Genomic DNA, 25,328 nt, shown 5'->3' with positions numbered 1-25,328 from the left:
CATACATACACTACAGAAATTGCCTACTGTTGACCTAGTTTCCAATTTTTTTAAAATTCATGATATTTACCTCAGTTTTAAAGAATCATATAGCCATCTCGTTTTACTCTCAATATTTAATTATTGCAAAAACATCGCGACTTATAACTGGATATAATGGAAGAGGCGGAGTCGCTCTTACATTCTCTAGTACCACTGGTCCCGAAAAACAGGCCAATTTTAACACGATTCAAAGCGTCAAAATATGGCTCATAGATTTTAATTATTGGAAGATTTCTAATCTCAAAATGATACAATCGATTTATGTTGTGTTGTATTACTGTCAATCCATTTTTGCCGGTGTTTTTGTTACAAAAGGCCTGTCATCCTTTACTCTACCACTAATTGATATTTTCTAAGACTTCTGACAAAATACCAAGACAACTTAAAGTTACCAAGGCAATTTTATTAGAGGGATTGAACTCTCTGAGAACGTTTGTACACACTCTCTAATAAAGTGCCACCTTGAGAGAAATGAAACTTATGGTTGTTCGTAAAGCCATAAGGTGGTTGTTCGGCATTGTTTTGTTTTTTAATTGAAGCATGTAATCAAGAAGCGATTACTTCTTTTCTTATCACTCGTCCTTGTTGCTTTTTTACGTAATAGACCCTGCGTATTGTTCTGTTAACTGGATCTGAAGCACCAGGGATATTTGCAACAAAGCAAAGCTGAGCGCAAAAGTCATTCCCCATATGTACAGATTACATTTTGATTGAGTGGTGTATACAAAATTTCATAGGCTTTGGTGGGTTTGTTTATCTTTGATTACTAAATCCATTTCTATCTCGTTAATCGTTCGTTCTTTGCAAAACATGTTTGCTCTGCAGCTCACCTGTAGTCTGATGGCAACTGTAGCTAAAAAAGTGTTGCAGTCATGTTTCAATTCATGAGCTCAGCAATCCACTAATGGAGTCTCCACGGGGAGTAACTGGATTGTGATTTCTTGTTTGATCAAAGTCAATCAAGCACCAAGCATTACTAGGAAGGTAATAAAGCAACATACCATTATGATCAATTTTCTTCATCTTCAGCTAAAGCAAACAAAAACATTTAAAATGACTTTTAACACCTGACTCCGAAAAAGTATAAACCAAAATCATTTTTTTGATAAAGGTTTTGTACCGATTGGCAAATCAGTCCATGAATATCTTCTTCGGTGGAAATCCTATTGTTTTATCTTTATATCCTTTCAAATCCTTTTATTTTTGTGAAAATCTCGGTTGCTATTTACAAGAGTGAATTGCCCCTCACTTTTTACAATTTAGTAAACATCTAATCATTTTAATAATAATAACAATAATAATAATAATAATAATAGTAATAACAATAATCTACCATATTTATACAGGATAGCCTTTTCAGTCAAGATAATACTGCTATCACTAAGGGTCCTGTTAAAATAAAAGTTTGTAATTTTGGGACTATCTTCTATATATCTATACTTTCTATATATCTCCTTTCTTAATTATTTTAGGAGTTCTAGCTTTACCTTTGCTCCACCTTCGCGAATCAAGGATGCTATCACTAGCCATCATTTTCCAATGATAAATGAATTCCATTGTTAAAACTAAATCGGAACATTTGTATGTGAGCCCAGAAAGCAGAACTTTACTACGAATTGAATTTGTTTCAATCTTAGGAATGCACTAAAAAACCTGTCCCTAAGAATATTTTCAGAAAAATGATCTTTTATTAAATCTGATATAAAAAAGGATTTAATTCCCAGTGTCTGTTGAATATTTGTTTGTAGCTTTCTTTTATGTTTGTAACTAAAGAGACATGCTATTATTGCTGTTGTTGTACGTTTCACAGTCTTTATTGTTGTTGCTGTTGTTATACTCCATTTGAATTACATACTAGAGACATAACAGTTACAGTGCATCATGGTCGGGAAAATATGACCAGGGGGCTGTTTGATCGAAATTTGACCGAGCGCTTAAATAGCGAACCAAATGGAGAAGCGGAGACGCGGAGACGAGGAGACGCGAAGACGCGAAGACGCGGAGAAGCGGGAAGATCTTCAAATTTCCGCGCTTGAATTCTTCTAATTCTTGTTTTTCTGGACTGGGGTCAGCTGCCTTTTAAACACGAACCAAAGAAAACTTTTTCAAGCAACCTTCAGGTGCATTTTTCAGATTGCAGAATAAATTCAATGAAAATACTGACAAGGTAAAAGCTATTCAATATATGAAATCAAGGAGCTAGAAATATCTTCTGAAGCTTATTATTGCAAACATTTTAACCTTTAATGATTTTTACGAGACACTTGTTCTTTTATAAGAAACGTTCTAAGACATTTGTCGATGATGGTTTGAGAATCATGATTGTGGTAACAGTTTTTCAAGTCTCTTGTCTCAACCCATCAAATTTTACTATTTAGCATAACATTATATTTTCGTAAAGTAACAATAAAGTATTATAATTTTCTGATTATTGATTTCTGTATCATGAACTATGGTATTAAATTTAAAAGCAAAAATGATAGTCGAACTTCAGTTGATCTCTAGCTCCTTCCGGAAGAGTCTTTCGACAAAAAGCTAGTAGAATTTAGTATTTGTTTTTCATCTACATATGAGTGTGATCGAGCAAAGTTATCTCATGGATGATTTCAGCGACTTTCAGTACTTATCTTGAACTCCTTATGCAATAGCAAATAATGCAGTTCTAAAACATTTTTTTGCAGGTAAAGGTGACAGATAGAGCCACAAATTGGTACTTTTCGATAATTATTCCATTAAACTTCAGATAGCAGCCATTAATTAATGTTTATGGTAAGTTTAGACTGTAATGCAAACATCGATGTACAGTTCTCGCATCTAACCGTCTTAAATGCGTTTAAAATATGATATATAATATTATGTAGTAAGAGAGGGGGGCAATAGGCCTATTGATATCAAGAGAACTGGCACAATTATTGCAATTTAGGTGAGTGGAACTGTGGATATTTGGCATAAGAAACCAAGAATTGCGGCACGGAACTGAATGGGCCTTTGGTTTAATGACAGTTTAGCTTGCAAAATCCAACGAAATCCGTCGTAAAAGTTTGCGGATTAGCAAAGTGAGAGATTGTATCGCTTGCTGACGAACTGTGTAAGCTGATCTGAAAACGAGCAAGTCCAGTGTCCCCTGAAGTCGCGCCGTTGGATTCGAATTATATTTTATTCGCTTTTGAATAAGAGATGAGAATCCCGTTGGAGTTCGACTGTGGGATAAAAAACCTTTCGAAGGTGAATGTCAATAATTTGTTTCACAAACTTTTGTATTCTGATAAATTCGTTGATACACTACAAACTGTCTAAGACCGCGGACATAAGAAAGAGTACGGCAACTTGTTTGATTGAGTTTGGAATAATGTCAATATTACATAAGGGATAGGATGAAAAATTCGACCGCATTTTCACAAGGTTCAGAGAAAATCCCAGATTAATTCCTTAAAGAAAATTAATTTCTAATTTTAAAGACAGAGAAAAATCTGAACTGTTGCTATATGAAGGGATTTTGTCGTGTATTTTGGGCAATTCTCAGTGGAAAGTATGCTGTGATTTTCCACCCAGATTCCATTTTCTGGAAATGAAAGAAAAAATTGGATGTCTACGTCAATGGCATAGTAATGAAATCCAAATAACAGCATTGTGTCACCCCCGTTTCATGGACGATAACTGCATCGATTTCTAGCTGCAGAACAGGGGGATTTGCTGTGTGTTCCGTACCAATAAATCTTTGAAGCAACCAATACGTCAAGACGGAAGAGGGCCATTTGTTACTTTTGGGGGTTATAACTGTCAGGATCGTCTGCCGAGCTTGGGTTCATGTTTCTAAGCTTTACCTTGTTGTGTCAACACCTCCTTTACAACTTCCCGTATAGTGCGGTTGCATGCATTTCATAGGCGCCTCCACCAACACAAGCAGTCGACGTAAGTGCCCCCCTGACTCCAGCGGTGATATTTAAGAAGTTTTTGCCCGACATAAATGCTACTCAACAGACTAAGATATTGAGAAGAAGTTGAAGCTGAGCTGTCGACCCGTGTCACGGAAGGCCGTTTGATTAATGCCAGCTATATTGGTAAAGACTTGAGAAGTGCACTCGACCTTACGAGTAATTCTATTCGATCTACAGTGGTTGAGACTACACGAGGGTAAGTTTACAGGATCATATACCGCGATAAAACCTTGGCTTCGTGATAGTGACAGGGTGCTGACAGAAGTCCGTGCCCTTTTTAGTATAGCAAGATGATTTGCACCAAAGTCATAGCACTGCTGTTTACCGTTGTATCTTGTCAAGCTTGTATAACTCTTCTTGATAACAAATGGAGGCCTCATACAATCGAGGATCGAGCTGCAGTTGCAGAGGTAGTTTTGTCAACGAGGACACTCAACAAGTTTCCAATACCAAATACTCGAATGGGGTTGTACGGTGCCAACTTTGAAGTACTGTCTATTTTAAAGGGCTGGTCAAAAATAGAGGAGCTTCTTGCAAAGGGAAGCCCTTCAGTCCAAGAAAGGGAAAAGCTTGTCATATCAGCCCTTGGTTTTGGTGACAGAAGACGCTGTTGGTCTTCAGTTGAGATTGGGGAGACTTATATACTTTTCTTGAGTGTTAACAATAATAGTGGATATTTGGTTGCGAAATACCTCGGAGCATTCGGAGCTGCAGAACTCCTTTACGCACCATCAGAAGAGGCGATCTTACTTTCATTAGGTACGTGAAATTTAAATTTTTATCTTTTCAACTTATCAATGAAAAATTTACGATTATGTATTACAACATGTCGATTCAAAGCTGAATTTTGTAAAACCCTGGCCAATTGCCTTCTGCTTCAAAGCTATTCTTTCGGACCTGTTTTGTTTGGATTTTCATTTGCCAATATGGGAAATCCTTGGTTTACACACTGCCCATCGGAGTTATTTTCATATTAGTCTATTGTTTATTGTACAAAACTGTCATTGGTAGAGTTTCATTAATTTCATATCGGTTTTTGTTTTGTTTATTTGTGGCTTTTCGCTGAACTTCCCTAATGTACGAGAAGAGGCTTATGTTTGCAGTTACTCTCCTCTGCTCAAATATATGTAATTCCTTAATGCCGCCCTTACACGAATGTTAGCAATTAACAAAACCGCATCATCTTAACAGTTTTTCCGTCCCTCGGTTTTTCGAGAATTCTTTGTCACAAACGTATATTAAAATTAAGTGATTCTCCCATGAATCAAAACCCATATAGAAAAACATTACATTTGGTAGCCAAAATCCTTTGCTGTCGATATGGTTGTTTTGTTTTGACATGAGGTTGCGAATCTATTTTACTTGAGTTTATTAAAACGTTGCTATTTGATAATACTCCAAGGCAACAATCGAGAACTCAATTGGCCGTATAAACAACATTCTTGTGCATATCTGTTTGTTTTTATTTCACACAAATACGTAAACTTATTTCCATTACGCCCAGTGAAAGTCAATTTAAGTTTAAGAAGGACGCTTTCTGCTGCAAATTTAGCCCTTTAACGTTTTGTCTTTGAAAACAGTTCTTTCTCTGAGAAAACTCGTAAACAGCTAACTGGAACTGAGTTCTCTTACAATTTGGTGGATTTTCCCAATAAATTCTTCTTATCTCTCCGAATTCTGAGGATCTCATGGTGAACTTTCAGATTTTTGTTATTTTTTGGTTTACATATTCATTTTTTCTTTTCGTATTCATCGTCTACAAAGTCCTCAAAGACGTTGCGATCTCAAACGCAAATCCGAGGGCAGTAGAATTATTTTGGATCGGTTTTCTCACCCATTGTCATATGATTATTTCGCTTCTTAGTGAATTAGCTTTCAATTCTCTAAAATATGCTCGTCTGAAAATAGGCCTGTAACACCCCTCTGAAAAGATGCTACGTTTAGTCAGCTGACATTCGACAGAGTCCTAGATATTTTCCTGGTTTTTCAATTGAATGCTTTTCTTTTTTTCTGAAATCCGAATGCTAAAAGAATTTGCCGAATTTTGACATTTCACATTATAAATTACAGAAAACCCCTCTTGAGGACAACATCGGGGACAATTTTCTCAGTTTTTTACAACACTAAAAATCAAACGGCTGACATCGCCTTTAATCGGAGATGATGATAAAGTTGAATCTTAAGTTTTATACATAATCCTATTAAAATCTAAAGATTTCCAATTTCGGCTATCGATACTATTAAGAGAAAAGCGCTTTTTGTCAGCAGTAACACTGGTTAACGCTGAATACTTCGAAGCAATCTTGGTAATGTGTGTTTTACTTGTCACCTTTAATAGTGCCGATTAATGGCTCTCCTATGTGACGAGGTCAAGCTGAAATTTATTGAAAACTGGCTCATGTCACCGACATGAAAAGAATACCCATGTGAGAAACCACTTTAGTATCATCGAGAAAGTAGTGAACAAGTTTAGACCACACTTGACATACCGTGTTGAAAATACTTGTGAAACCCCAATTAATCGTCGATAGATTGATCCTTTCGTTTATGAGAGCTTCAAAGTCAAGCTTTTCCAAACCAGGTAAATTTCTAATCCCGTCTATAAGATATCAAGGGATCAACCAAGATTCGTATCGTCTCACTATTACACTAGCCTGTAAGGTATTTACGCAGAATTCACTGTTAAACTTTAATGAGTCTCTGGGATATATGTTTGTAAAGGCTGTGTCCAGACGTTAACCAGTGGTTAACGGTTCATAAGGAACACTTGTCGTGGCTATGTGGTTTAAAAGCGAAATGCAATTGCTTCCTCAAAATATAGCAGTATTTGTGAATCATGAACCGACAACAGGAATCAAAGACACGCCCGTGCATACACCCTTGCTCCTTCAAAAACATATCGAAAAAAAACAAACAAAATGTTAAGAGAAATCAGCAAAAGCTCAGATCATTCTTAGATGTAAAATCTTGCCTATACTTCGTTTATGGATATATCAAGTCACCCCTGAAATAATTCCATTTTGATTATTAAGATGAGTTAAATATTGTAAGCTTTTTCTGAAGAGGTTAGAAGCTCTTACTTCATTCTGATGGTTCTTTAAATCTACTACTTCTAAGACGGTTTCAAAAATTTAATAAACAAATACTCGCCAAAATTTTCATGCTTATAGGTTTGTTAAGGAAATTCACGTATAAATTTGCTTGCTGAAAACTTAACTTATTCAACAAAAAGGATTTTGCTGGATGGAATTAAAAAAATTTGCCAGAATCTTTAACTGTTATTATTGCTTTCAAACGTTTCAAATCAATTTTTGTAAGAACTCCCTTAAAAATGGTTTATAAAATTCATATGATTTTCATAGAAAACTCTTGCCTTAATCTTAAGATTTGTGCATTTTCTATGAGATATCCCTATTCAGGGAACTTTTGTAAAGTTTTTAGCTAAATAGGTCTGGAGATTGATGGCTTTCGAATCAGCTCTTGTCTATGGTGTTTGCAACAAGCTAGAGTCAAGGGCTTTCACCTCACATTGGTGCTAGGTGTTGTCTTTCGTGTGCTTGCATATCTCTTTATGGCGTGATCAATAGTGATTCATCGTATCCAGATCAATGCTTTAGGTATGGGTTGCCGGAGAGTAAACGGAATTGTGCAAATGCGACACTGAAATTCCTCTCGGATTCGAAAAGCACCTCCCTGAATCCCTAAAATGCGTGAACTCGTACTTTATGCAATAATGAGTCACTAATCTTCCGTGGGTGTCATGCCTTGAAGTTTGTTGAAAGATCTTTTCTGATTTCTGCTACAAGAAGTTTCTTCTCTATTTCTTCAAAAGTGACATTAATTTGAAATTATAATACATTGAAGTTCTATATTAGTAGCGTTAGATTCTTAACTGTCGCTAGAAAACAAAATTAAAAAACAGAAAAAAGACTAGAAAGATGTTTGATATATTAAAAAATGGGACTTCATTCAAGGAGAAAAACAAAGCACTCGAAAGTACATAATGAAACACTCATTATTTACTTCCGTAACACCCAATTTTTTGTAACAGGACATGTTTCATCTATGGTATCATTTAGTTTTAATTTTTATCTCCAGATATTCACAGATCTGAACAATCTGATTCATCTTCAAAAATTTTGGCAGCTTATTATTTCAAATAGACAAACGATCCTATAAGGTATTTCCTTTACCCCAAAACTCTTGACATAGCATTTTGATATGCAACTTCAAGCATAGTACATTCTGATCAATTAAAGTTTTGGAAATTCCTCATACTTTTTCAGTCTGCGACCATGTATGGCATTGTCCTAAACAATTTCCCATAGTGCATCAGGTGATACCATAAATGGCAATCTGCTGACGAATGTCATTAGCTATTTTACGTCATATATTGACATTTGAGCTGATCTTTTGAACCTTTCTCTAATTAGTGGTAAAAGTAGACAACGTTAAATAGAGTTGATCTTCCTAATTGTCAAAAAGAGGAAGCTGAACACATATAAAACCCTTAATGATGCCATTATAAACCACAAATCCAGTTTAAATTATAAAACGATATAATAAATAATCTAAACACAGGTTCCCAGGGCGGCCTTCCTGTATCCCTCCCAATTGAATTATGCTATCTTTTTAAGTCTACACATGTTGGTTTCTAGTATTGAATTCAGAACGGGTAATTCTGATCGTGAAAGTTCCTTAGGCCTTCCGTGGTGCCATCCAACTTAGACTAGCATACGCTCATGGGTGTATAAGCCCTGACGTGAAAGACAGCTATTCCTAAGAGACAGTGCCAACTTCTTGAGCTTTGTTTTGGTCTTCCTTAAGAGCCTAACCCTGTATTAGCAATCTCATTGTGTGTCCTAGGTGTCGTCTTTTCTTCCTGCCCCTAAAGAAGCATTAGACTGGGTCACTCCGATTTGCAAGGCATTGATACCCACAAGTACTCGTGGATTAAATTTTAAAGGAAGTTAGTGAATTCATTAGACATCTTTGGAGCACTAACACGCAACCTTCGTCTATTTTGTTTAAATGTAAAGCTGTTTAAAAACCGTCTTAGAAGTAGTATATTTAAAGAAACATCAGAAAGGAATAAAAGTTATAACAGTCATGTTTGAAGCATCGATTACTAATCGGCATTAATGATTACTAATTAATGAATGCTGTTGACAATGCCTGCTGAAAGACATCACTATGTTTTGGTTAGCGTAGAACAGATTTACTATAAGCTTACTTTGTCCTATGTTTTTTCATTCTCTTTTTAAAGGTTCATCGTTGATTGTAGGCACGCATTTAGCATCGAGTCTCCATATAGATCAACGTTATTCAGCAATAATTAACTTAAACATCTCAACATACGTTTCCTTATTACCCATGTTTTCAGTGGATGATCTACTCTTAAGTGAACAAAGCCTATCAAAAATCTGTTAGCTTATATTAGCAATAAAAACTGAACCATTCTCTTGAAAGCAGCTGAGAGTATACTAAGAGCATTAGCGCAATAGTTTTAGTCTTTTGTGAGCATCAGTCAATAGGCGTCAGAGGTCAAGTTTGAAGCGATGATCCAAATCGAATTCGACATTTGATATGGAGGAACCTAATTAAACACTAATTTTAGAAAGCTTGATTGAGGATATTTTATACGGCATTTTTAAGAGCTTATTGGCAGTTTCATGCAAGATCGATCTACAAACTTTTCTACATATATCGGAACTGGCGCTGCCTTTGGGTGAAAGGATGACTTTATGTTGTGTCAGCTTGGTCCAACAGATGGAACTCTAACTCGACACTGCGATCCTGGCTTGAAGTGGGAGTTGGGGGTAGAATGGGGTGGGTTTAGCTGGTACCTATACATTAGGATGATGTGTGGTGGGGCATTGCTGAAAAATACTATCTTTTGTTTTGAGTATATGAATATCAGTTCAGTGCATGAATATTTTCTTGTATTGAACAAAATATTGTCATCAACTCAAACTGTAACACCAATACGGATACCATGGTGGTGCCTGACCAAGGGCAGATTTTCTTGGTCTCCTCTTTGCAATGGGTGAGATTGTGTGTATTTAAAACGAAGCTTGATAAACAATAATTAAATGTCGAAAACCGCTGTCCTAGATCATCTCTATGCATCAGATATTGATATATATTCCTGAAAATGATGCGGGTCAATTGCTTTCATATTGCTTCGCTTATTATGCAAGGTAAGAGTTTTGAATGGGCAAGGGAAATTGTTGATATAGTGGTACAAGACTGTTTGATTCAACTTCCTCTGTAGGATATGCCAATGCAGGGCTTCTCAATATACTCAAATGAACTGAAAGGTGTTTCTTATCTGGTCAATGCAATAAAATGTTTTTCTTGTACTACAGGATTTAATTATTGAGATATAACTTTGTTATATTGTTTTTATCTTCCTTTCACATTGCCACTACAATTCCTGTTGAATTGAATGTTTCAAAACAGATTCGTTTCGGCGGGGCACCTCACGGCAAATAGGGACATTTCATATTGAATCGAGATTCTAAAGTGTACCGGAAAATCTCATGGGAAAAACTGGAAAGCTGATTCTATTTAAGTTGTTCAAACATGGTTAATAAAAGGAAAGCAAACATTTTTGGATAGAAGCATAAAATGCTGGCGACACCAATATAAATGTTTGCATATTCTCGAGCTGTGCTCATTTTCAAGCCGTATTGTGGACATCTGACAGGCAGGTTAGGTTGATAGTCACATCTACGTTTTAGTTTGTTTAGTAATGGAGAAACTTGTCTCTGAATTTCAGGAAGCTGACGAGACAGCTACAAACCTGTCTGCTTTCGACGGCGGACAACACATTATTTTAAACGCCTGTCATATCCAGCCAGCCGAAAACTAACGGTTGTTCCGGCCTATGCAGTTAGATAGAATGTTTTTCGCGGTGCTTATCAAAATATACAGGGTAAAATAACAGTTAGAAAGAGGTTGCGTTGCACAGCAACTATAAAAATCAGTTGATCCGACGCCACCTCCACCGCACTCGCACAAACCTTCACCCCAACCCAACCCCCACCTTTACCCCCACCCCACTTTCAACTCATTACTCACCCCCTACCTCTTAGCATCAAACTTTGTACGAAAGACGCTATAAGCCACATCAATGATGTGGTTACAAGGTATTGTATGATAAATTGATCGCAATATTGCGATTTATTCTTTGCTAGTTGTCTTCTTTGCCGCTCGAGTGTGCGATCAACGGGACGGCGCTCTTGCTGCGTGTGATTATGGTCGCAAGACTGAAGCGGAATAAATATGTGGGTAGAGTAGTGCGGTCTTGCAGTCTGGGAATCTGTTATGTATCTTCTATAGTCGTCTGGCGACAGCAGTCACGTTATTTCTCATGACATTTTCAATTCAAAATATTTCCTCTCCTACAAGAACTTCTATTGATTAAGAAATTAGTTTGACGTTGGTTTTTTGAAGAAGGGAAATTGATAGTTCTTCTAGTTCTCAGATGCTCTGTAAGCTTGTCTACGTTGTTTGCAGACTGTTTTCAGTTGGACTACTACCCTTGAGCCTGGAAGAAAATGGGCTAACAGTATATCGCGCAAGTACTGCCCCTTTGTTAGATTCATGCGAGGAAGGAAACCTTACGTCAATGTTATTTAGGGCTCTATGAACTGGTCAACAGCATCGTGTCCATTCATTGAACTGAAAAGGGAGACAGTTATTAGAGGTTGATTCTGCAAATTGTATAATGACTTATATGCCTTGTCAGTGTCTAGGCACAACATGACTATTTTTCGCGATTTAACGCAAATTTCTGCATGAACATAATTCTTATCCGCTTTTGTGGATATCCAGTACACGGTCACAATACTCCGTTACAAAAATATACATAGATTTTTTTGTCCACACTGCTTATAAAACGGAGAAAAATATCCGTTTTTATTGGTTTTTTGTGCATTTATTTTGGATCAACGTGAACGCTTAGGAGCAGTGTGAACAAAATGTGAGCATTGAGACGTAGATATAAATCTGTGCTTGGCTTAGTCACTTCTTTTAGTGTTGTTTAAGCCTCGTAATCCTTTGCATACTAAGATTTAAAGGCGAAACCTTGTAAGAAATACCTTTCAATGCATACAATCCTGCCAGAATCTCTCAAATTCTATCATTATTGTAAATTTTTGCATTTTTTCAAAGTGAGATTAGACAATTGACCAAAAGCTTATGCAATCCAAGGCAACTGGTGCCAAGACGGCTTCTAAATGGAACAAGTCTGACAAAAAATACTTGTGGAAAACCAACCACCGATGAGAAAAGGGCCCGCTAGGTATCGATTTTAACGAATCGTAAATAGAAAAATGACTTTGAAGAAAGCAAACATTTTGTGTCATCTAAATTTTTCCGTCCGTCACTCTTCAGAGTCTAAAGCGTCAGAACATAGATACATATTTTGCGGTCGTAAATAGTATTTTGTTTGAATTGTTAATAGTAGTTTCTCTATAATAACGACCATGTTATGAATTTTTACACAGCTTTTTTTAATCTTCTACCAGCCCCCCCCCCCCTCAATGTTTTTTAAAAATGCCTATATTTTATGAACTAGCCTATAACAAACGATGTTTCGATAGAGAAAACTTCGAATGCTAAGTACGTATACGTCTTTGATATTGTGGGAATGTGGGCTGAGACTAGGTAGGGCTTGCCCGCTTTTGGATCTTCAAAAGTCGTGAAGCACCACGAAGGTAATTCTTCGCTGTAGGTTTTCAGTAACAGGATATTTGGCAAAGCGAAAATAGGATTTGACGGTTTTTTCCTATCTCCTTCCAGTTAAAAGATTCACACCTAATAATCCAGGCACAACGATTCGTGTGTATTAAGTTCAGGCAAGCATCCTTGCCATAGTCGCCTACTTATAATACCTTCTAAAGAAACGACGTCAACTCATATTAGAAGTTACGATTTGTTATAGGTAAAGAAGTATGTCACGCCATTTTAACTAGGCGTCCAGTAATTAGGCCAGTTTTACTTCCGATGAAATCACCCACGAAAGTCTTAGATCATAAAAACATATAGGATTGTTCAAACATCTGTCTCATTTACTGCTTAATGGAAACTATACATATGGTAGCCTGGATCGCAGGCAAGGAATATGGCAGAATTTTTTGGTCAGTCGTGATGCTCAAACTTTAAAAGTGTGTTTTATTGCAGGGGACCTTATATAGGGGCTCTAAAATGCGCGATCCGCAAGCGCATAAAGCCATGTTTTACAAAAAACGCAGGACGTATCTTATATGAAACCGCGATTCGCAGAACCATTCCCAAACCCATGGGCCATACTTAGAAAAATGGGCCGTGAAACTGCAAACCTACTGCATACTGTCCCACATAATAAGTTTTGGTTGATATTCTTTTAGCAGAACTTGTTTTCTAGAAAAAAGAGAATGCAATCAGCATAGCTCTTCAAAGCTGCCTTTTCGGCCTATTTTGTGTGATCAATAAAAAGTGATGGAAATCTTCAGTATAGAAAATAGCTAGCTGCTTCACATAACTTCCCTTCATACGCAATTAAACAGTGTGGCATAAAAACGTAAACAAGATTACAAGGTAGGTTTGAGGTATTAAATTCTGTGCCTGTGTGATGCATAGGAAGTTTTACCTGTTGTTTTATTGCACCGCTAGATGAAAAAGGGGCTCCAATCTTATTAAAATGAATTATTACAGGATACGAAAACTCCGTAAACGATTTTTTCTACTGGCAAGGATTTGTAAAGCGCAAAATATTTCTTCTTCACAGCCAGTAACACGACATGTTTTATAGACTGACATTAACTAAATTGTACATGACATCCACGGTGGTTTTCCTTAGGGTGCTGACGTCACCTTGCTATGTCGAGACTCAAAACTGGAAACGTGATGTTTATAGACTCGCTTCCATGTGAGGGGGGAATTTCACATTCAACCTTTGCTACTATGTATTTCGTGAGAGGATCTAAACAACTTTCACTTCTCTTGTCGTTGATTATATTCCCTTAGCAAACAGCTGATTTGATTTGAGTGCATCAAAGTTTATTTGCCTGAAGAAATGTTTACTATGACAACGAACATACACTGCCTTGTTTACGGATATTGTGGTATTGCCATAAATTCTTGCTATAGATCACGTTATAGATCTAAGAATTATACTATTATTAAAACTACAAGCATGATTCAAAACTAATCAGAAGGAAGAACGTCATTGATGAAGTAACTTATCAGAAACTTTTTGCTTGCACCTTCTCTCTCGTCTGCTCCTATATAAACCACTCCGAAAATGTCAAATGACTCACCTGAAAGAAACGACCTCAATTTTAGCAGTGCCTATTTTTTCGGCTTTGCCATTAGACATAAGGACAGAAGCAGGAAAGTTAGCCAATGTACAAGATACCTACAGAAAATTGAAATAAAATGACAGGTACAAAGAAAGAATAAGTAGAAGCTAGGAATTTTTTTCTAATGCCATTTTACTGCCCCCTTGTCCTTTAGTCATTTCAGTATCCCTAGCAGAGGATGTGCACCTCGCTTGTGTAGCCTTCTGTGCCCTCACACAAGACTATGGTCTTATGATAGTGATACAGCGCGAGCTTTAAACTTCGAAAGATTTTCCTATTAAAAGAATCGCTCACAGAAAGGAAGAAACTTTTGGACGGTTAAGAAAGGGCTCTGCACGTTGTTTCCGTATTATCGAATATTTCTCTCTGGAATATTTCCCAGGAAAAAGTACTTTCGTATTGTTATTTCGCAAGATTCTGGTCTTTTCAGTGCTGCAAATTCTCGCTTCAAAACAATTTTTTGTGTCATTGTCATTTTTTGCTTTTAAAAGTAATATTGCGTTAATGGCATCAAATTGTCACCCTTGTCCACACTTCAGCAATGCCGTATAGCCTGGGAGCATGTCATGTTTCCATATTGTTCTGTTTTGTCAGGATGAGTCCACTTTTGTTTTTAGTTACAGAAAGGGCTAAGGATAATCGGCTTATGATTTATAACAAACGTGCGAAATTCCTAAACTAAGATTGCCTTGCTGTGTTAATTATTCCAACCGTTAACAGTCAAAATACAAGTTGAAGTTGCTCGCGATTTTCGTAAAATTTGTCATCAGTTCTTGATAATGCACCAACTAAAAATAAACGTCGGCATCCTGAAGCGGCCGCAGCCCCGAAAGAAAAAGGATGTTGCAAAGTTTCTATAATTCTAAGGACAGCGTTTGCTGATGGTTGTGGAAGGAATTTTATTGTATATTTATGTCTTCCTTCCCTATCAAGGAAGCCTTTGTAAATTTTTCAATTATTTGATTCTTTCACCATTTGCGAGGCAGCTTTTAAAATTTGCACTAAGTTTATCCACCTTTGTTTTAATATTCGAAATTTTTATGTGTCGGATCAACTGCTATCATGAAATCGTCAGCCTTCTTTCTTAGATTCAAGTTAAGGATTCAACATTAGCTCGTTATTAGTCAATAAACTTGCAGCTTGTCATATAATGGTTATTTACAACCTTTTTAAAAATCCCATTTTGTAAGAACACGGGCCTCAAAATTGGTCAAAGAAGAAGGGCAACCCGAAAATTTATTTGATGAGGCTATATCTATAGTATAAATTTAATATTTTGATTTAACCAGATCATGTGTCGATATATTTTAAACCTCTTATTCTTACAATTATGGTAGGATGGAAGCCTTGGTCGACCTGGAGCACCTGTTCTAGCAGCTGTGGAGGAGGAATCCGAAGACGAAAGAGGCAATGTATTTCAAAGCAGCTTTGCCGTGGTCCTCATATGGAATCGAAGAAATGTAATACTTTTGGCTGTGTCGGTATGTACTTTGACACTTACTTCGTTTTTAAAAAGGCCAAGTGTATTTTTGCTTTGATAATATCTGTTTATAGAGGCCAGAGCCAAGAATAAGTTGTTTTGAATTTTATCTTTTGCGCAGTATCTCTCAGAAGATTTCCCTAACATTAGGCCGTTTACATTGACAGGGACAGTTGAAGTTTTGAAAGAGATCGAGAAAGAGAACATCAACACAAAGCAAAGCAAACTGTTTCGTGATGGTTCACTTTTTGGAAACGGCCTGGGCGCTGCTCCAAGTGCGATGACGTACCTTCTGTTTCCGCAGCAATTTCCATCTGAATTTTCAATACTGGCAACAATTAAAGCTGCCCTTTTTCTTCCACGGTTTCTGTTTAGTCTTTATGATGCAAACAATCGTATGTTGCTTGGGCTGAAGTTAGGCCCAGGGCTAATCACTGTTCACTATGGCGGACAAAATGACGTCACCCTTGACAGAACCTCACATTCATTTGCTGTCGATTTGAGGAGGAATGAATGGCATCAAATTGGCATTTCTGTGACTTCAACCGAACTGATTGTCACTGAAAGCTGTGTAAAAGTTGGTAAAGCTCCCCTGAATGGTGTACCGGCTGCGTCATTTGACATTTTCGGAGCGGTTTATATTGGAGCAGACGAGAGTGAAGGTGCAAGCAAAAATTTCCTGGTGAGTTACTTCACAATGTTTATGCTTAAGAAGTTTTTTGTGGGTACTGTTAAATATTTTAGGTTTTTTTATTACTTGTTGAAAGCAGGTCGTTGCTATAGATTATTTTGCAATCAGCACCCCTTGCGAAATCTATGTGAGAAAAAACATGTCGTAACATACTCAACTTGTGTTGTTTTGGAGGTCTATGAGCGTTACATGGTAATGGAATGACTACTTTCTACTCAAACTTATATGCCCACATTGTAATTGCTGTAATGGAACCTCGAAGTAATAACAAATTTATCTTTCTATATTGAAATGAATCATGCTTAAATTTTCAATTTAATTTTAAGATGCGAATAGCCTTCTATGATAGGTTTCTTCAATTACCTTCAAAATAATGTCCGGTAAGGGAAAAAAGAGTGAAACCACACAGGGCTCCAGTGCCATTTCAAAAAGGCCTGGTAAAACAATTATGATGAGTATAGCATTGGTCTAAAGTCATCACTTCTTTAAAGTAGCTCACTGCATATCTTTGTAGATGCAAAACCTCATCGCTTAGGTTGATCCCCAGCTTTTGTTAATTGTATGCCAACAAGCTCCATCATTATTTTATATCTTCTTTGTTTTTTGGTTAATCTAAATTCTCCCCAGTATCAGATGATGTCATACTTTGTTAAGCCGGTTTACCAGATTCGAAATTTAAGTTTCATTTGGTTTTAAACAAGAAACTCATGTATTGTGTGGTAGTGAGACTCTTGATTCGTAAATAATGAATACAGTCGTTTCATACGTAGCTATTGTAAGCTGGGAAGGCATTTTCTGATGTTCACGATCTCCATTCTAGGGTCAGGTGTCCCAGCTTACAATTGTACCAGATCCTGCTGCGGTATTTGAGCATTGTGGAAGACAGATATTCTTTGTAAGTGTTATATGGCTTTGCTTCTTTCATACGCTTTTTCATTACGGTTGGGGAAATAAATGACCCCCGTCAATGTATGTAGAGCGAATCCGGATAGTGCTTTATCACCACTGCGCGTGCCCCATGTAAAGGACCGGTAATGGTTTTGTTCATTAGGAAGCTTCTACTTGTTCTTTTCTGAAGGTTGCGGCCTGCTTAAATTTGTCTAAACAAATACCCTCGGTCTTCACGTTTTCATATTTTGATTCATTTAAACATACATTTGATACGATGAAAGCCTCTTCACTTAAGCTAATATAACTGTATTGGCCAGGCACTTGAAACAGGATGCTCTATATACAAGTCATTGTCAATGTAAAACTATGTACCGTAAACAAACAAAACTTATATTGGGTGGGTGCTAAACGGAAAAGATATTGATGAAATGGAGCTGTGAACTATTGACACGTGCATGCAACTTCGCTTAGCAGTTCATTTCAAAGTGGCTGAAGCCGTTCCTGTGAAGGGCGTGTCCTGCTTGTAGAAACTGTATATAATCACCATGGGTGTGTCCAACATGGGATGTACGGAGAGGGTGACGCATGGTAGAAAGTAATTGGAAATGCTTGAAGTAGATTTGCTCTGTTGCTATAAATCATATGTTTAAAGTAGCCTATTGGTAAAAAATGTATGGACTGAGTATTGGAATAAACTTGCTCTAAATCCACCATAGATACACAGCATAGCATGTCTCGGAATAATTTGGAAATGAATTGCTATAATTATAAGTCTGCCAAGGATAGTTCTAAGTCTATTGTATTATAAAATTTACATCACGTAGCGTGGAATTAAAGCCTTTCCATTTTCATTTTGCTAAAAGGCAACACACTCCATTTTTGACATCATAGTTTGCTTGAAAATATCCTCTCAATATATTTCTGAATAAAATCACCTCATTCAGCCATCGCAAAGAAGAACAAGGCAGCCATCGCCACCGTACATCGAAGGCCCACGTGTGTCAAAAGAAGAAAGAGAGACAGAGGCCAGTGGAAGCGCCGACAATTACGTTGATCAGGAGAATGGATCTGAAGTTGACGAGGAACACGGATCTGGGCAAGGTTAGCGAGTTGGTTCTACGATTATCTGTACCTCATGAAAAGAACATGCTCTTTGGCATAAGAAAAGAGAAGTTTCGCATGTTTAATGGTGTAAAAATAAGAGCTCAAAGACCAGCAGTATTTCCAGTTGAAGATAGATCGGCTCGGGGGTAAACTATGCCTAATTTTGGACGGGGACGTGCCATTTTGGAAAAATGTGACCCATAATTCCGCAAACATGATGAAAACTATGCTCATTATTCTGCAGATCAAATAAAATTTCTAAAGCACATAAAAAATCATTAACCAGATTTTGCATGTCCTCAATATTACACAAATTTCATTCTTTTATTTCTAACCGGACATTCATTTTGTTAATGCTAAATCTCACTCCTAATAATTCTGCAATACTTCCACAAAATGGTACCCATAATTCCGCACAAATTTCAAAAATTAGTACCGATAATTCCGCACTTTTCAGAAAAAAGGTATCTCTAAATAATGGCACGTCCCCGTACCTTCAAACATAATAAGATATCCCCCCCCCCTTTCCGAGAGTGTCGGTTGACTCGGTCAGGAAAATCTATGCAAGACATTAAACTTTAGGGAAAATTTTGCCTTTTCAAAATGCATGAACAGTCAGTCATACGTCTCATGGATTAAGTCCCGACCAGACACACGCTTGACTAGCTTAGTAGAATCTGCAGTGTTTTGTCATTGGGAAAATGCTCATAATGTTATGATAGTGATAGACAGCTCCCCGAAGTGCAAGACACTGATTTTGTGAGCTACTTTGTATCAGATTACATTTCCTGGTTAACACACCGACCACATGACACAATATTACTCCGAGGCTAAACTATCCGCCGAAGAATTTGTTTGAAGAGTTGTTTGAGAAATCAGAAGAAATTCCTAATGATTATACAATTACTGCTGCAAGTAGATTTTGACACGTTTCAATTGTATAGACTTAAACAAAGCAAGCAGTTAGCTTGAGTGGATGACGAGGAAACGTTTAACTTAGGCCTAAGATCACTAATGACCTGCAGACGACTTCACACGGTCAGCACAGACACGGACGAAAACATAAGACAAGCAGAGGTCGCAGTTATTTCACACAATATTATATCTAGCAACTAAAAATACTTTCCTGGCTATGCGGTCAAGGAAACGATTAAATACACCTGTTCATATTTTACAACACCAATAAGAACACATGGCAGAGTAAGGGACCCTTAGCACCACATTCTGAAACCTCTCTCCGAAACCAAGACAGAAAATCAGGAGATCTTGCCTAAGTAAGAAGCTAGCAAGTATAACTTTATGGAAATATGTGGAAGTTGAACCAGTGTGAAAACTGGCTTTGAGATCAATGTTTTACTGGGCCCTAGCAACTGAACAGTTTTTGCGTAGGAGCAGTCACCTTATGTATATTTTACTGTAACTTATGTAAATACGAAATTCTGTCGAGTAAAAATAAATTTACTTCCTAATGGAAGAGAAGCATGATTAGAAGAGTAGTTCTTGAACTATAGAATAGCCCCATAACATAAAACATCAAACACTATGGCAAAATTTCCGACTTGCGAACGTGTAAAAACCAAAAAGCTTTTTTATCCAAGCAACGAGCATCTATTACCACACTTATGCGTGTTAGATGTTTCCCATTATCAACTGAAAAACAAATGCTGGAACACCTTCAACTTAATAAGAAACATATTCCCACATGCAACCTCTTGAAGATAGATACTAGAAATGTGTCCACAGAACATTTAATAACTTCTAAAATATGTTTAATGTTGATTAAGCAGAGACAGTCTTTGTCACAACATTTGCACTTAAATAGGTCCAAAAGCTATGGTGATGTGTAATGTGTGATATATTATTCTTCCATATAACAAAATATGGCGGTTTTCGTTTCAAATTACCCAAAGGCTCTCTTATATGCCACTCGTAAATATTGTTTCTACCAGCAGAATTTTAATAGTCGCACGTTAACTATGCCTGGAAATCTTGTCAAACGAATTCTCTGACGAGCTGGATTTTTCATTTGACCCATTTTTAAGACAGGTTGCCCTCGTTATGATCCCTTCAATTACAAATACGTCAAACATTAGTAATGAACACTTAACGAGATTAATTCTTAGTGACACATCTCTCAAATTCTCCTAAAGCCCAGGGGCAAGTTTCTAAAATGTAACCATCCTATGTTGAATAAATCCACATTTAAGCTGCAAAATTTTGAACGTCATCTACTGGTTGCTTTTTTTACTTTTAGTTACCTTGAGTCCACTGGGCTGGTAGATAATTATAAGAAAACGTATGTTGATAGGGTTATGAGCTTTTTGTGTACTTATACATTTTACTAGTTTTTGTCCACTTTTTTAAATTTCTAGTTTTAAGAAAGTCTTTTTGTACCTTAGTTGAATGCAGTGCACAATGTCTTAACGGTGGTAAATGCGTCAACATTTCGAAATGTAGTTGTCCCTCAGGCTGGGGTGGAGATGATTGCAGTCAAGGTAAGTGAGATGTGTTTCCCTCGGGCATTCTGCACTCTACCTCGCTCCCATCTTACAACAGTATTTCAGAGGAAAACCTTCACTTAGTGAAAGGCAATAATTTCTACAACTTTTGCAAGGATAGTTATAAGTCTATTGCCCAACTTTAACTTTTTGCTCGAGGGAGGGGACTGAGTTCTCTCCCACGCCCGCCCCTTTTTATGACAATTTTGACAGAAGAACATTAGTAAATGTTTGTCATTGATTCTCCTTACCATTAATTTGAAGGCAAAAATGAACGATACCCAGGGGCTTTCTCTAATTTGCCTTACAATGTCTGAGCACCAATAACAATGTTAACAATATTTTGATTCTGAATTTTTCGTCTGCTTTAGCTATTTGTAACCCACCCTGCGAAAATGGAGGAAACTGTCTATCTCCTGGTGTTTGCAAATGCAGCCCAAACTATGGAGGAGCTTCTTGTCAAAAAGGTGCGTTCCACAACCGCCATCGCTTATGTGTATTCTTTATTCGATTCTGGGGTGATTATAGTCAATATATAATACTTCGAAACTCAATAAGCATGTATTTGTATTTGTATCTACCTAGCATTCGAAGATAGTTTGTAGGAGTGTCCTGGTCCTTTCTCTCGATGTGACCGCACCTCGTGGCTCTTACGCCTGGAATAGCAGTGAGCTGGCGACTCCCTCTCTCTGGGTAAAAGTATGGTCACGTCAAGAACTTGAACCACTAACACTTATATCTGTAGCCTGTGAATATTTGAAAATGTAAAAGATTGTAATGCTGAAAATATAAATGCTCTTGCTTGATCAACATATCAGTTCATCTATGCTCTTCCGGGTTTCTATGCTCTTCAAGTCGCTACATTTAACATTAATCCGAACTTGCAGTTCTATTCTTATTGAAAAATGATTTTATTTTTGTTACAGCGATATGCAAACCATCATGCTTGAATGGCGGTATTTGTACGGCAAAACGTTTCAAATGCAAATGTCGCGATGGATATTTTGGGAAAGCTTGCGAACACAGGTAATATATTACTGATAGCCCCCAGATATCATTGCTACTTATTGCTGTAGAATTATTTGTTGCCGCTTTATTTACTTCCTCTCTTAATAGATCAGGAGAGATTCAGTTTTAAGGTATCATCATAATGTTATCAGCCTTGCGCATTAAAAGGCGGCTGATTAAGATAGAGTAAGCTCTGGCTATGTTATAGTCACGCGTAATATTGATTGAAAAGCTCTGACAATATTGAGAGTGTTACTGTAAAGGGAACTTAATAATCAGTTTTGCCTGTATAGGTTTTGGGTATACATTTTATGTTACTATATGCCAATATTACAAATGTAACAAATGTATTCGATGATTCTACATCACTGAAAGATTATCTTTATATTTGTAAATATGCATTTTCTTTTTTACAGTTAATTTACAAGATCGGGGCAACTAGAATAAAACTTTTCGAATCCAATACAGTTCGCAAAAAAATCCTTGCCTTTTCCTCTTCTTTTTCTCAATATGTTCCCTAAAGTCATATTAACTTGTTATGATTTTTTTATGCTAGGATCTGCACAAGATACGTAACCAAGCAAGTATCGTACCTCAGACCAGTGACAAGAGCCAGAATTAAAGAATACAAAGTGCCATGTGGAATTCTTAACATATGGAAATGCACAAAATCAAGGTACGAGATTTAGATTTTTGAGAGTTAACTCTCTTTGGTGTGTTTATTACTAATCAAGGGTTAGCATGGATTCTAGAGTCAAGGGGAAATTCGCTTTTTCACATAGTATAGGAGATTTCCATTTGAACTAAAGGATTTCTATGGAAAACAAATTGAATTCTACAAAATGTATGAGATTTCCATGAAGTGATTTTTGCTTTTCGTCTCAGTCACTTGCAGGAATGATATTTTATCTACAAAACTGTGGAATTACCATTTATTTTCCTTTGTTTACCAAATGATTTTTTGCTATTTGTTGTTGTTTGTTTTGACGTGGTAAACGGATATACAGTTTCATAATAAAATAATCTCTATCGCTAGGCTGGTATACTACAAAGCTCAAGAAGTCTTTTATCGTCAAGAATATGGATGTGCAAAGTAGATGAATTATTTAATTTAACAATACGGATGTTTATGGAGGAATCGCGACACCCCTTTGAACATGCGAATGGTAAAGGCAAAATAAGTGTGAAGTTGGTTCCAAAAAATAGGCTTGTCTTGGAATTTGAGGCTGAATTCGAATGGAATTTAAGGGCGAGATGTGCCCTTTGAAGTCCGTTTTATAGTCTCGAACCAGTGCAAGCAGATTTCGAATCAAGAGTATACATGCGCATTGCTGAACGGGAAAGTGACATCATCCAACATGACTCGATGCCAATAACTGCTTCTCCATAAAGAAATTATGTAAACTGCTTTTCATGGTTTGCAATCGGTAGAAGTGTTTTCTTGCAAATGTGCCATTGCCCACGAGACATTAGAGAGTTCATGAAAATAGTAAAGAAAAGGAACCAAAATAGGTAATATCATAAGCAGAGAAATGAACAGTTTTAATATTTATATCGTCTAAAAATATTTTTTCGCTGTGTTCATTTACTAAGTGACGTCTACGTTTTCTTGTACAAAAATTATATGTATATTTTATATCAGCGAGTATGTAGAAATGAGGCCTTATTTTCGAGGCAAAGTAGTAAATGCATTCCCCTTAACGTTATAATGAGTCTGATACCAGCTGTGATGAAAGGAAAAAATTACCGTTTCTAAAGTTATTGCAAGTGCTATGCTGTTGTGGGACACAAGTTGTTTATAAGAGAGATAAGGTAAAAGATAGTCAAAATTTACAAAGAGAAAGCTCACAAAATGAGTAAAAAATTCAGCTAATATACCACATCTTTACCATGTTAATGGCGATGTACTTCGTGTTCGAACTAAACTGTTTACATTAAAACATAACATAACCTTTGATACAATCTGATGTATTTCAAGTTTCTTTTTGTCAATGAAAACCCACAAGCCGCGTATGTTTTGCTCAGACATTATATAACAAAGTTTCAAAGAACAGTTAGAATGTGTTATTTTATGATGATAACATCTGTTATGTCAGCAAGCAAAGCATATCTTGTTTTATTTGTGTAAAGCTTATTTATTGAGAATAAATTAACACTGCGTGTAATATATTTTATGGTTAATGATTGAGTGTCAACGAGTCCTTTCTTTTGGAAATAGGGCTTCCATATCGAGAAAGAGGCTTCCATATCGAGAAAGAGGCTTCTAAATCGAGAAGGAGGGTAATAACAGAAGTTTCTTCCCTTAGGGTGTACCTTGGAGGTCTCGTCTGTCACATCAGTTTCTTGTAAACAAATATGCTTTTTAAAGATGCTACATTGTTCACAGTTTTTAAGTTCTTAAAAGACTGGGTAGATATGAGTAAATTTTGAACGAATGGGATGGAAATTGAAATTGCCTATTAAAGATAATACTTTAATTTGTAATTGACCCTGTATAGCCTTCCTAGCCTCTATGCCACGTCTGCACATTAGAATTCAAGCTCGTTGCATTCAGTTACAAAACAGATTCGTTATCCTACGTATCTTAACTCATAAAAAGCAGAATGTAATTAAAGTATCTATTGTCAAATATATGAAAATATATGATTTACAATTATATCAATCATCTTCAATTTCTTCGTTTTTCTTTGTCAGATTGTCTGCACCTTAGCGCCTGTTTTTCTACTGGCTACTATCTAAACCCTGAAAGACCTAGTCCGAGACAGGCCCTTTTTTGTATCTGAATTTTCCATTTCATTTTCCAAATAGTGACGTTTCTACTCCCCAAGAGCCATTTCACGCTATGAAAATATCTTTGTTGGAAATCCTCCTGTTTTACCAAAAGATCCCTGGAAATCCTTTAGTTTTCGTTGAAATCTCGTACGCCTTTTGCAAGAGTGAATGACCACTCCTTCTTCCTAATCCCAACGTCATTTATAGTAAACCAATATTTTTCAGGGGAAGTGCTGATTGCTTCAAGATGCTGGCTGCAAATATACGCTTACATTTTTTTTAACTGTAAATGCAGAAGGTTAAAGCTAAAAAAACTGGTTTTTAGGGCATCGAGCCAATGGTAGAGTCACAAAAATTGGAGGGCACGTACCACCCCTGTAAATGTTCCTTTTCTTAGAAGCGTTATCTTCAGAGCATTAAGAGACTTGTCCCCTTATATAAGACATAGCACCCTTGGCCACTTGCGACGTTCCTGGCCAAACAACTTGGATCCACAACAGATATATAGTGGTAGTAAATAGGAAATTGAGATCACATTCTGGAAGGATGAATGCA

General features: G+C 36.7%; 1 protein-coding gene across 1 annotated transcript; it reads left to right on the top strand.

Moving 5' to 3' along the window:
* The first annotated feature begins 2,053 nt into the window (after positions 1-2,053).
* Positions 2,054-24,673, top strand: LOC135682549 (uncharacterized). The gene is made up of 11 exons (XM_065197487.2): positions 2,054-2,209; positions 2,724-4,739; positions 15,667-15,810; positions 15,977-16,491; positions 17,321-17,395; positions 18,336-18,492; positions 20,895-20,990; positions 21,365-21,460; positions 21,920-22,019; positions 22,558-22,677; positions 23,038-24,673. The coding sequence occupies exons 2-11, from the start codon at positions 4,271-4,273 to the stop codon at positions 23,096-23,098; spliced, it is 1,833 nt and encodes a 610-aa protein (XP_065053559.2). The 5' UTR covers positions 2,054-2,209; positions 2,724-4,270; the 3' UTR covers positions 23,099-24,673.
* Positions 24,674-25,328: the final 655 nt, after the last annotated feature.

This window comes from Rhopilema esculentum, chromosome 16 (genome assembly GCF_057945365.1).
Source record: "Rhopilema esculentum isolate cy_ngs chromosome 16, ASM5794536v1, whole genome shotgun sequence".
Classification (NCBI taxonomy): Eukaryota; Metazoa; Cnidaria; class Scyphozoa; order Rhizostomeae; family Rhizostomatidae; genus Rhopilema; species Rhopilema esculentum.
The sequence above is the reverse complement of the archived record's forward strand: the minus strand, read 5'-3'. Positions and strand labels throughout refer to the sequence as shown.

Excerpts from the sequence above, each read along its gene's own strand:
- LOC135682549 (XM_065197487.2), top strand. The coding sequence starts at position 4,271 with ATGATTTGCACCAAAGTCATAGCACTGCTGTTTACCGTTGTATCTTGT. Across the intron at positions 15,811-15,976 it reads TAATACTTTTGGCTGTGTCG|GGACAGTTGAAGTTTTGAAA; the intron begins GTATGTACTTTG and ends TTACATTGACAG. Across the intron at positions 20,991-21,364 it reads TGGAGATGATTGCAGTCAAG|CTATTTGTAACCCACCCTGC; the intron begins GTAAGTGAGATG and ends CGTCTGCTTTAG.